The 13,634-nt window shown below is 30.5% G+C and overlaps 1 protein-coding gene across 1 annotated transcript; it reads right to left on the bottom strand.

Annotated features, from left to right (window-relative positions):
• On the bottom strand, window positions 1,184-6,258 carry LOC109346297 (pectinesterase-like). The gene is made up of 3 exons (XM_019585783.1): window positions 5,417-6,258; window positions 4,068-4,228; window positions 1,184-1,942 (listed from the first exon to the last, which is right to left on the bottom strand). Exons 1-3 carry the CDS (start codon window positions 6,241-6,243, stop codon window positions 1,248-1,250), a joined length of 1,683 nt encoding a protein of 560 aa, XP_019441328.1. The 5' UTR covers window positions 6,244-6,258; the 3' UTR covers window positions 1,184-1,247.

Here is a 13,634-nt window from a genome sequence, read left to right on the forward strand (position 1 = left end):
ATTGCTGATTAGGTCTCAAACATTTTGGTAATATACTTGGAGGGATAAGTTGTAAGATTACAAATGAAAACTTTAGTACAGAGTGTTGAAAGATATTTATTTATGAGCTATAAGTTTTATAACATTTTTTCATGATCTAAGTGAAAGAATCATATAAGTGAGTTTAATATCATATCTTGACCCAAAATTTTAAGGCATTAAATCTATGAGTTCATCTACTTATATAGTTTTTCAATCATTTACTTTTATACAATATGAGATATTCTTCATTCATACTTGGAATATCCAACTCAAATGAATTTAACACTCTTGTGATCTTGTTGGCCTCAACTTAAATTATTGGACGCCATTGGATGGTCTATACACAAACAAAATATAAATACTAAGCCAGTAAGTCAAGTTGATTGCTCTTATACAAGTTAGACCTAGATCAAGTTAAATTAAATCTAATCTTTCTTTATGTATGTAAAAGACTAGTGATAAACAGAAGGAAAAAAAACATTTTGATGTTCTCTGCATCTAACAAGAATTAGTTTTTGGCTATTTGAAAAACATTTTGTTAGCCCTGATGTGTGGGGAATGAGTTTGAATTTTGTCATTCTAACTAAAAGCTATTTTTGGGTGTCCAATCTAATTTTTACATTATTTATATTTCAGTGCTACAACACACCGATCGGATTATACAGCCCACTTTTTTACTGGGCTTATTAGACAGTGACTTAAGTTGTGATATTCCTCCCTCAGGATTAAGGCGTTGGGCTAGTAGTCCCTAGAATTGAAACTTAGTATCTCAAACCCAAAGGGTGCTTTTTGTATCCACTCCTTTATCTATTAAATCCCATAAACTTTCTCTATTAAATAAATTAAAATTTTCACTTTTAGACAAGATAAGGTGTCCCAAAGATTTAAAGGTGCCAAAATATGGAAAATATATCACCCATTATTCATGATTTAAATAAATATAAATCTTAATATAAATCATACACAATAATAAAAAGGATGCCAACACTATACAAAATCTAAACATTATTCTTTTCTTAAATGGGCATTCTTACATCATTGTTCTAAACTTTTAATAGAATATATTGTTGTTCAATATTAGACAGAGATCAGTTATTCCGAATGACATCTCATTCACGTGACTACCAATACACTATTCAAAATTAGAAACATATGTAATCTCATCCCAAGAGACCCAAAGTATTACTCAAAGATAAGTAGTGCACTTACACTACCAAATAAATACTTCAATTCAAATTAGCAAAGAATGGAATCCCAGTAGAGTTCAACCAGTTATTACCTTGTATAAACTGCCCCACACTGAATTGGCTTGCTTCAATGGAGTTATTGATGACTCTATAACCGGGCCATTTTACTCTACCACTTGTGTTTGAACCCGGACCCTTATTCAAATACTCTCCATAGTACAATGTATCCAATGCAAATGTTTCATTCCATTTCAACCACCCTGCTGGGTCAATCAAATCCTCAATGTAAGACATTAGAAAAACCGTTCTTGAATACAATTTCCAAGGACGGCCTAGGTAATTCTTGTAGGATGATTTAACAGGAATTAAATCTTCAGCAGCTGCAATCTTGCAATTCAAAATGGTCATGCCAGTGTTTTGGTTAGGGTCTTCTCTACCTTGTGCAGTGAACAAGTTCTTTTGATTTTCATTTGGCTTGCGTGCATATAAGTTGCAATTTTGAAAGACTACGGCTGCATTGCCAAATATGAAATCCACCGTGCCATAAATGTCGCATTCGCGATAGAATTGGCGTAGGGAATGGACATAGAGAGTGTCTTGGTAGCCAACAAAGCTGCATTTGAAGAAGGCTGAGAGATCAGCACCATTCCTCAATGCCACTGCTTGGTGTTTGCTTGGCCCAGCTGAGTTCTCAAAGGTTATACCCTTTGCTATGAATCTATCTCCTACCACAGCTGAAACAATAGCCACAAATATGAAATAATGGTTGTTAGGTTCACATACATTTACTTCATAATTGAGGTACAATTGACAAGAAAAGAAAATAACATAATTGTGGAAATCGTCAAATTATTCTATCACATGAAAATTATAATAAATCTCCATCAATGTGCATGTCATAATATGTTCTGAACTGGATCCGGGACATAGGGTCATGCCCAAACTATTGCAATCAAGCCACCAACATGAATAAAGATCTGGAGAGATAAATATTTCAATTTTCATATATTTTTAATAATAAAAATGTTATTTTATTATATTTAAAAGAATAAATGTGTTATTATACACTAGATTTTCTTCATTTTTTGAAAGATTTGCCTCTTAATTAATAGAGAAAATTCATACTCCTGGGATATAGGTTCATGCCCAAATAAAAAAGAAAAAAATATATGTAATGACATTATAAAAATTTTATAAGCCGTAAATTCATCATTCATTATTCATTACGGATACTGAAAAAACTCCAAACATTGTTCAAGCAACTTATCATATAATAAGGATCATACAAAGTTGTTTTTATTTTTTATTTTTAAGAATGTTCCCAAAAAGTTCACATTTGTCATTTCTTCAAAAGCTTTAACAAGAACAGTGGGTCTAATCTCGAATGCACTGAAAATTGTTGGGTTTGTGATCATTCATTCCACATATCCAGCAGAATATAATTCTCCTTTAGTTGGGTTTGAACATGTGGACCCTATCGAACTCTTCTTTCTATGAAATATGTAAATATAAAAGAAACAGAATGGTGTCCGCCGGTGATCCTAAATCTTAATAAATTTAAAATATATATATTGACAGTGTAAAGTTTTTTATACTTTAACGCATCACCCACTATTGATTTGTATTATTTTTGTTTGATAGCTAATGATGTCAATAAATTAATGGTGGATAATTTGATGGCAGTGTAAAAAACATTTGCACTGTCAGTGTATACACATTGAATCCAATATTAATTTATCACTGCCAATATCATGAGATAGAAATTAAAATTTGATTTGCTTACTTTGCATATTTTCTAATTTCGTTGTAGTTGAGGCACATTAATTATCTAATGATTGAGACTCGAGCGGATGTATATGTAGGCTTGAAGTAATTGGATCGCAAATTAATTGGAAAACTAAACAAAACACTGATAGATGTAGTAGTAGCACTAAAATAACTAACTCTGCCCCGTATTATTTATTTTTTCATTTTCTAAACTCATCACATTTTGTTGTTATTTTCGCTAAGGTGTGTTAGGAGAATTGAGATCTTCTATCTCATTTTCTATACTCAATCCATTATTAACAAATATGTATCAAATTTAATATTAATATTTAAGATAGCAGTATAACACATATTAATATTTAATTAGTTGGGACTTGGGAATAAGGGATAAATTTTTTCAGCAAAGATGATTTCTGTTCATTCTAGCAATATGTATCCTTTAATTAAAGGGATCAACGTACATCCTTGCATTTGATTGGAAGGGGAAGTTTGTGGAGTGAAGCTACAGATTGAGTCGTGTATATGCATTGACCATCTCCTAGATATCATTTTTTTAGCATTATATCTAATCATGGGAAACATCATTCTTGAAGATTATAGGAGGACAAAGCCTTTTATATTTTGAACTTTGTCCGGATCTATATCTTTGATGACTAATTCTTAATTCGGCATAATTTATTATATACCCTCAGATTGCTATGTAATAGTATACTATACATAGTAATGAAAACTGTTATAAAATTGCATTAAATATTTAATTTATAGCTCATAAAATTATATAATAAATCATTTCCATCCACAAATTCCTATTCTTAGATTCAAATTCAACTTTTACTCTAGAGATAGACTCACAAGTCAAAAATCCAAGATACTTAGCTAATTAATTCAAATATTATGCACTGTCAGTGTAAAAATTTATATACACTCAATATATTATCTATTATTTATTTATATTACTTTTCTAAAGAGTCAATAATACTTAAACATAAATGGTAGATAATATAATAACAATATATAAAACTCATATATTCTGAGAGCATATATTCTTTTCTGTTAATCCAAATAGTCCCAAAAGAAAGAAGAAAGACTTACCAAATGTAGCTGATTGGTAAGTGGTCCACCCATCCACAGCATTTCTATTGCCCTTCACTACTGTCTTTCCAATTCCATCTCCTACAAACATCAGATTGGTCTGCTCCCACACCACTTCCACATTCTCAAAGTATGCTCCAGCCTTTATGTGTATCACAAACCTTACAATATAATCACACACAATAAAATTAACACCACATTAATAAATTAAGCAGCTATACTATTAGAATAGCTCAAACCTAACAACATTTAGAAATTATACGTACTAGCTGAAATGTAACCTACTCATTATAAAGGTAAATAGTTATTTACTCACGAGCAATATTTTAAATCCAGGTTTTCTATTAGCTTCGGATGGAAGCATGGAGAGGAGATTAAGAGAACAATTTTAGAAGAACTTTTATTAGAGTATTGGAGAATTTGATACTTTGCCAAGGAAGGATTGATCTATATAAATATCAATCCTTATTGCCAAAAAGAGAAACAAGAATAACAACTATAACTAACTGGACTAACTAAAAGAGGAAAGCCAAAAACTAACTAACAGTAAAAGGCTTAAAACAGAACTGGACTTTCTGAGAAACAAGGCCCAATATGAAAGGAAAAGAAGAAGGAAGTTAAGGCAAGGAAGGAGATGAACTATGGTGTCGTGAGGAAGAAGGCAACCATGGAAGGAGGAATTTTAACATGTTCATCCATTGAAATTAAGGATACAATTATATGGTTTTGATATTCTTTGAAATCACATTCCTACAATCATAAATATATTGGCCATATTTTTGTTGTTGCAATATAATGTAAAAAGCATTCTAGTTTTAATTGTCTCAACAACTGCAATTTAAAATCTTGCTTGTTCGAGCCAACCCAGTAGGATGGACATTACATGTGACTTTAATGGCCCAACACAAAAAGGGATCCAAAAAAAATTATTACTTGCACTTAATTTTTGAATCTTATATTCCATGTCTACTTTTTATTGATTATTGTCATCCTTGCTATTTTGAAGATTTAATATAAATGCATCCTACATTTTTTGAGTTATTTTTAATAAAAATAAACTTTTAATAAATTAGGAACCTCATTTTTTTCCTTTCACCCTATGACCTAAAATGTATCCGCCTGGTGCATACTCATGAAAAGTTCTTGTACAATTTGTTTCTTTTCTCCCTATATATATTTTTTAAAATGTATATACAGAGGAGTAAGGAAGACACATAACTAAATATATATTATGTTCAAATGGTATAAATAATAAAGCTCTTTCCTAATATAATCAAGCAATGTAACTATTTGCTAGTATATTCAATCCAAGTAAAACTCAACTAAGACTTTGTACCTAGTTTACATACCTAGTTGTGCTGTAATTAGGAGTTACATCCAATGCTTCCCTTATAGTGGTGAAATTGCCACTTCCATCTTTGGCCACAACAACATCAAACTTGATATCATTCACAGAAGCTTTTAGGAGCTTTCGGCCTTTTGAGTTTACCCAAGAAGGGAACCCTTTTTTCATCTTACCATATTCAGGGAACACTTCATTAGACCTAGATTTTTTCTTCACTCCAGGAACTTTCTTCAACATGGCTAAAGAGTTACTAACATGGTGTGATATCTTATGTATCTTCTTCTCAATTTTTTTTCTCACATGATTGTTCCCTCCTTTGGTGTAAACAAACCCATCTAGGCATGTGTACAAGTTGGTCATTGCTCCACTTAGCAGAGTTTGCAAGTCATGGTAACTCTTCGAAACCATTGTGGTTTTTGAGAGTTCAGCCATGGTTGTTTTGAGCTCCACAGTTGTTTTATCAAACAGTTTTAGACAGTCATCTAGGGCTCTTTGTTCAACTGGTTTTAGATTTTTGAGTTTCTTTCTTAGGCTGGTGCAGTTGTAGGATGATGATTTGACATCGTATATTGTTTGGTTGATAACAGATGAGATAATTTGTGGGACAGATTTTGAAGCAAGGTTTGGTAAAGTGGCAAGGGTTGAGACACATAGGTCTGGGTAGAGTGTTCCTTGGCATGTTGATTTGGCTACTTGAATGTGCTTTTGGAAATGTATGTGGTGTTTTTGTGAAGGACTTGATTCTTTTATGGTGTTAGTGAAATGAGTTCCTGAAAAGACTAGCACAAAAACAAGAGCTAGAAAGGGTGCTACTTTCATGAGATTCTTCATGGTAGAACGAGAAAAGGAGAAACTAAGTGGTAGCATAGCTAGATAAATGTGTAGATGTGATTTTGAAGCTGGGTATTGAGGGAAATAAATACTAAATAGTGTGGTTGGGTATTGTGAAATGAACAAGTGGGTGTTTCTGTTATGTCTCATAGAGACAACATGATACTTAGATCTTGTTTTGAATCTAGCTTGTCATAATGTGACATGGGCCTCCTACTAAGTTAAGTTCCACCTTGATTAATTGAACTCTTGAAGATGAAATGAATTATCAAATGTGACAACCTTAATCATTGCTCCTATATTAAGTACCAGAGATGAAAAAATGTCCGCCGGGAGAGTTAACTCTACGTACCTGTGGATGTTTCCAGCTCGAACACGATTGCCTCCAGTACAAAAATATTTGTGGGAAACCAAAAAAATATTAAACACCAGAGCTACAGGCTTCTTTTCAAATTTTCTGAAAGTAAAAGAAAGCAAGAAAAATGTTGATAATTCTTCTGACAAAATATTGTGACACGATTGAATTTTCATCACTTTTTTTCTATCCAAAAACTAATAGCGAAATTTTACAAAATTCTATTAGTGCAAAATTCTTATTAATCTAATTACTAATCAAGGACAGACAAAAACAACCTAGAATCTAGAGACTGGGAAGTTACCTGTAATCATACTCTCAAGAAAGGAAACTAGTTCACAGTGCCTACGGTGAAGAAAGATTATTAATTCTGTAGAGCTTACCTTTTTAGTTTTTTTCTTCTGTTCTGCACAGCATTTAAAAAATTAATACTTCAAATAAATATGATATCATAACGTTTTTTTATTTCTTCCAAATAAATGCGTCCATTCATTGTAACAATTAGTCCAATCTCTCCCAATAAAATACTATAATGTAAGTTGACACCTTCAGGCTGGCGAAAGCTTATTAATGTTAACATTTATAGGAATCTTTTGAAGAACAATATTATAGCCGATAAGTTTGAAAGACTCATCAGGACCCATTAGTATTGCAATTTTGTAAGGGTCACGTTAAATGGTCCCTTATCAAGAAGGGAAAATAATGTATTGGAAGCTAGGCTAAATATGTTCTTCTAAATATAATATCAGTACTTCCACATAAAATATTTTCTTTCTTTCAAAAAAATCAAAATGAAAATAATTACAAGCTTCTACGTAATAAGGAGCCACACATGAATTTTTTAACACCCTTGAAAAAATGTTTGTATGTTACATCATTTGTCATTTTCTGATACATTTTGGATCATTCATTTGTCTTTATTACTCTGTTACTTTACTTCATCAAATAGACATTATCTCAGTTCATGGCAAGGGTGAAGTATTTTAAGGCATTTTTAAATAGTTCTATTGTTGTAATTCTTTCTTACTCTTTCTTATTTTTACTGACTTTTGATATGAATATTGCTCCACTCATATTCTTTATTTTTGTTTTTGTTCTTGTTAATATTAAGAAGACCTTTTCATTGTAAGTATATAAAGAATAATTTATTAGTTGAGATTTCAATCCAACAAACAAAATTGACCTCCCCTTTGCTCTTTCCTGATTCTGTCCCTGACGCTGATTGATGTAAGCTATCAATAAAATATAAAAAATTCTTACATGGTACTATTGTGCTCTAATACTAAATGTGCCGGAAAAGCCAGCACCTTTGGCAACAGATTTGAACACTTAGATTAATCCAGACATGCCAACCAAAAATGTACGTACATGTTTAATGTATCCTTTAGAGGGCAATCACATTCAAGTCATAGAACATATATTATGAGCTATATTTCCCAACGGTATATGTTACTCAAACTAGGTCTTGTTTAAAGGGAAATAAAAATATATTACTTGAATCAACTACCCAAGCAACTTCAGCATTGTGAAAATTTTAACCCCCATAAAAAAATTCCATGTTTAAAACGTATGGACCAACAGTAGTTGGTGGTGATGATTGTGAGCCCCATAGCTTTTCTCTGCCTCATATCACAATGCATGCGACTATACAGAATGCGTGTATAATCGTGATGAGTTCTCTTCCTGTAGATTACTGACACTTGTAGATTACTTCTGTTGATTTTTTTGGATCTGTTAAAATATATAAAATTATCTTAGAATATATTAAATTGTTATAGAGAATATTTAGATGATACATAGTTAATTTCTACAAATCCTATAGTAAACACTATTTGCAAATCCATATGAAACATATAAGTGATTAGTCATCAAATTTGTCCAATGTTTGCATATAGTATAAAGTCTCACCAGGACACTAGCAAAATCTATTGTCTAGCTATATATGAATGTGTGCATATTACTTTTGCTTACCAAATGTTGCTGACTTGAATGTCTTAAAATTACCATCACCGACATTGCGATTAGTGTTTGATTGATTCCTTCTCCAACTAGCATCAACTACTTATTAGTTTTGCCTATAGATACACACTCTTTATATACACATGCGCTGATAAAAATCAAGAAGAATCCACTTTTAGCATTTATATGAGTTGGAGTAGCAGCTATGAATTTGTTGATCCTGAAGTTTTTGCTTCCATCTGGACTAATGACTGTCATGTAGTTTCCTCTAATAATGTCTAGCATTATCATAGCATGTATAGTGTGACTTTATATCTTGGTCCTATCTTTTTTTACCAATTAAAATTAAAATTATTTAGAGTCGATTTATGAGTTAAGAAGACTTAAAAACTCAACTCATAAATAACTTGTTTAAGTTTAAAAAATATATTTTCCCAACCATTAGGAGATCCCATGATGGATAACTCAGACATGCCAACCAAAAATGTACTTAAGGCCTATTTACAGTCCACGGGCTATAAAACATGTTTTGTTATCCAATTTGTCTGCCATTTGAGCATTGCATCACATATGAGAACGAGATCAGTTGTCCCATATTTTGTGTCTCAGTCTAATGAAAATTTGTCATATATTTAAAAATAAAATATATATAAATAATGTTTTTATATTATTTAGTAGAGTATGATTGACTTGTTATATGATGACAATGACACAGAATCCCTGATTCTACAAATGTGTAGAATAAACTTAGGTTTTGTTATCTGCGTCCAATATGGGACTTTCATGTTGGTCGTCTTTTGTAAAGCAATATCCAATTTGTCTGGGCTTGTGGTTGGTGGGTTATAAAGGGGCTCTAGGTTTTTTTTGGTGCCATATCTGCGTCATCCATTTAAAATGGTGTCACCTCACATTCGAGATTTTAAGGTGGTCCAAAAAAAGTGTACTACTTCCTCTAATTGATTTACAAAATTTATTTAATTAAATATTTTTTAACAATCACAATAAATGACACACATTATAGTCCTCTTGATTTTTCTTTCATAGAAAATGTATAATTTAGACCTAAAGATATATAAACATTTTTTTCTCACACTAATATTATGCCATTTAATGTCACAATTATCCTGATAGAACATCACATCCAAATAAATAAGACAAATGAGATCTAACACGCCAAAAATTATGGCTAAGTACAATAAAATGAAAATTTTCATACCCTGACTGGATAATCAAGCTCTACCAAAGTCCTCGTGCAACTGCACCCACAAGTTTGTTATTTTTATTAAGAGAATAATGTATCTCCTCATACTGATAATTTATCTCTTCTAACCAGTAAAAAATGTGACATGCTATTTTGTTTATTTAAATTTTCTTTTTTATAGAAAATGACGAAACATTTCACTGGCAGGGGTGATAATTTATCTCCTTATACTAGGAGATACTTCCTTCCATTTTATTAATTAAATATTATTGTTTAAGAGATGAGTAAATCATTATATATATTATTATGAGTGAAAAATAACAAATTCTTTAGAAAATATCTTTATTTATATGAAGTATTCATATCATTAAGCAAAATTCGGAAAGTTAAACGTAGATGAAAATTAAAATAAAGAAGTAAAACAAACAATAAGACAAAAGCCAAATTATAAAACATATTAGCACTTGTCGAATTAACAAATTGGGAAAATTAAACATAGATGAAAATGAGTTAAAGAAGAAGAACAATAAATATTTGTCAACAAAAATGTCTCGATATTTTAGACTTTTCTATAGTCCTTTATAAGTATTGTGCCTGGCAATATCTTATGACCCTTGCAGTCTCATAATCAATAAAAATGAAATGCAAACCTGGACGAAGAAAAGTGAATTTTGTATTCTAAAGTCTAAACTACTTCATGGATTTTGTAGCACCGGCAGATGAGTTTTTGCGTTACTTGCTAAACATGTGGATCGGAGTGTCTATGACTCTTAAGTCAAATCATGACTGTTCTACCTTCTAACTCATTGTAATCGAGCCCAGCTTTCAAATTTTGGTAGATACTGCAACCTCTAGAACTTCAAAGGTGGGGTACGTAGGGTCACTCACCGTCTAATTTCTAAAATATGGCATCAATTACGCGTTTAGACATAAAGCACTTTAGTTAAAGATCATCTAGTACTATAAAAGTAAGTAATCTAAACAATATTAAAAAGCATAAGATTATTATTCTGAAAAAACAATAACTATTTTTGGAGTAAAAAAAGTAGATGCTAGTGTTTTGTGTGATTATATCCTCCTACTAATCCATATACCCACAAAAAAGTTATACATACCACTTATAATTCAATCATTAATAATTAAAATATCTTATTATGACACATATCATATTCTTGTAGATAAAAGTATTAGTAGGAAGATATAGTAGGAGGATATATCATTTTCAATATATGACCTTACTAAAACTTATATATAAAATAACTCAATTAATATTTATTATTGAATCTTTTGAGAAGTACTGTTGAATTTTATTTATTAAATCTGAATGACACTTTATCAAAGTTAGGGCCCTCTTTTCTTTAGTTGTCATTGATCAAAAGAAGATGACATTTAATCACGAGTTAAATGTAAACTTTGTGTGGTCTAATAGGTTTTGGAGAATGAAATATGTTTGACAAGTAATTCATTTGTTACACTCATTGGGTTAATTGAGTTAAGATCCTCTCCGTTAATACAGATATAAATACACCCAAAACAAAATAGGGTGTTAATACTTTTATTCTTGACATATAATGAGATTATACTTTTATCTATACAAATACAAAAATGATAACTTGTCACTCCATTATCTGAGAATTTTCCTATATCATTGCCTTTTATTTTCTTCTCCATTTTTTCTGAATTATGAGTTTGAACATAACATTAAATATTAAAAATAAAATTCTAACAACTAACTTGTAACACCCTTTAATTATCTTTGGGTTTTTATGGTTTTTATATATGCATTTATAGACAAAAGATGAAAAATAAGAAATAGAGATAATTTAATATGTTGTAAAAAGGTGTAGACTTTTATATGTTGGAATAAAGACTCTTTATAATAATAAAAAATGATTTCTCTCCAAAAAATGAACATAAAACAATAAGAATAAATAATACATGATGTATTGACTCTGTATAATTATTCATTCGGTTAGTGCAAGATATTACACTAATAATTTGTTCACTAAACTTAGGATATAGCTGGCCATGCACGAGAGCTAACACTACGCCAGAATTGATATTTAACAATGTTCATTTAACGACGCTTATGTGCTGAACGTTGTTAAATATAAGGGGAAGATAATTAACAACATTTATTGAAGAAGATGTTGTTAAATGTGTTATCTTTTGTTATAATTAACAGCGCTTATTGAAGCAAGCGTTGTTAAAGGTCATACTTCATATATTTAATAACACTTATTCGATAAGCACAGTTAAATGTGTTATTTTTAATAACGTTTATTGAAAAAAACATCGTTAAATGAGTTATCTTTAATAATATTTATTGTAGCAAACGCTCTTAAATGTCATACTTTACATATTTAACGTCACTTCTTTAATAAGTGTTATCTTTAACAACACTTATTGAAGCAAACGGTTAAAGGTCATACTCCATAACTTACTTTTTTTTTCCTCTTTTGTTTTTTTGTTTTCCTCTTTTGTTTTTTGTTTTCCTCTTCAAGCAAGTTATCGATTTTTGGTTTGTCCCTTCAAGCATAAGATAAATTGTTATCTTATTTCAGCTCATTTATTTTCCTCTTCACTAATAGTGTTCTTTATTTGTTGTGAAGTTATGTAGTTATGATGAAGTTATCGATTTTTTGTTTTTCTTTTCAAACATAAGATAAATCATTATTTTTTTTAGCTCATTTATTTTTCTCTTCACTAATAGTGTGATATTTATTGTTGTGAAGTTATGCAACTATGGTGTTCTAGGTTTTTGGCTATGGAGAACATTGGAGGAGAAAGAATGAACAATTTCTGTAAGATCTAATCACTCATATGTGATTTTATAACGTTGGAATCTGTTAAGGTTGAATGTAGTTGAAGTCGTTGGTGATTTAATAAATCTATTATAAATATGGTAGAGTTGGACATGTTTGATATGTGTTTGATAGAATGTCTAAGAGATATATTGTCTCATTTAGAAAATAGACATTTAATCGCGTCTGCTTTAAATGAGCGCTATTAAGTGTCTAATTTTTGCATTGCTACAAAAAACGGTGTTGAATATAACTTTATATACTACTGTGTACTCAAATAAAAAGCGCTACAAAAACAGTGTTAAATGATAATTTTAAACACTATTGTTTTGAGGTAAGAAAATGTGATATTGCGCACACAAGTATAAGTACTACCAAAACTCAAAAAGTTCATTTGTTTGCCTCTTCAGACCTAAATTATAATTTTCAAATAACAGTAATTATTCTTGTAAATAAATAAACGAATTTGCAAATTATTACCTGTTATTTGGCTCTTCTAGCTTACAAATAATAATACATGATAAACGGACAAGATCTTAATCTCCATATATGGGCACCCTACAAAATGTATAGCCAGTAGTCTGAGGTTAAAATAATTAGTTTTAAATCCGGTAAACAATCTCTTTATTTGGGAGAGTAAGATTGTATATATCTATTTTCTCTAAATTATGTAGTCTTTTTTCATATAACTTTCTTGTCCAACTATTGCTAAAAAATGATGTCCGTTTTTTCAATTATATTTGAAGAATGCAGTCCTTGTTTCAATTCGCAGTTCCCTAATTTCAATATTAAACCAAGATATACGTTGTACTTAGGTATCGTTGACTATACGTGCATAATTCCAAATGCATTGCTACCAAAACACAGACAAATCTTTACCAAACGTTTTATTTTTATTCTGACTGGGCCTTGAGATATTTTTTTCCAATTTATCTGCGATTTCTTTGAAATATGATCAGGTCGACCTAATTACTGTCTACCTAATAAATAAGCAATCTAGACTCTTTCAAAACTGATAAACCTTACATGAATTTACAATGCATTTAGATCAAAGGGTATATGTGATTTTTCT

This window comes from Lupinus angustifolius, chromosome LG04, assembly GCF_001865875.1.
Source record: "Lupinus angustifolius cultivar Tanjil chromosome LG04, LupAngTanjil_v1.0, whole genome shotgun sequence".
Taxonomy (NCBI): Eukaryota; Viridiplantae; Streptophyta; class Magnoliopsida; order Fabales; family Fabaceae; genus Lupinus; species Lupinus angustifolius.

Coding starts and splice junctions, on each gene's coding strand:
- LOC109346297 (XM_019585783.1), bottom strand. CDS start 6,243: ATGAAGAATCTCATGAAAGTAGCACCCTTTCTAGCTCTTGTTTTTGTG. Junction 4,229..5,416: donor CCTAATTACAGCACAACTAG/GTATGTAAACTA, acceptor TTATATTGTAAG/GTTTGTGATACACATAAAGG. Junction 1,943..4,067: donor TTACCAATCAGCTACATTTG/GTAAGTCTTTCT, acceptor CTATTGTTTCAG/CTGTGGTAGGAGATAGATTC.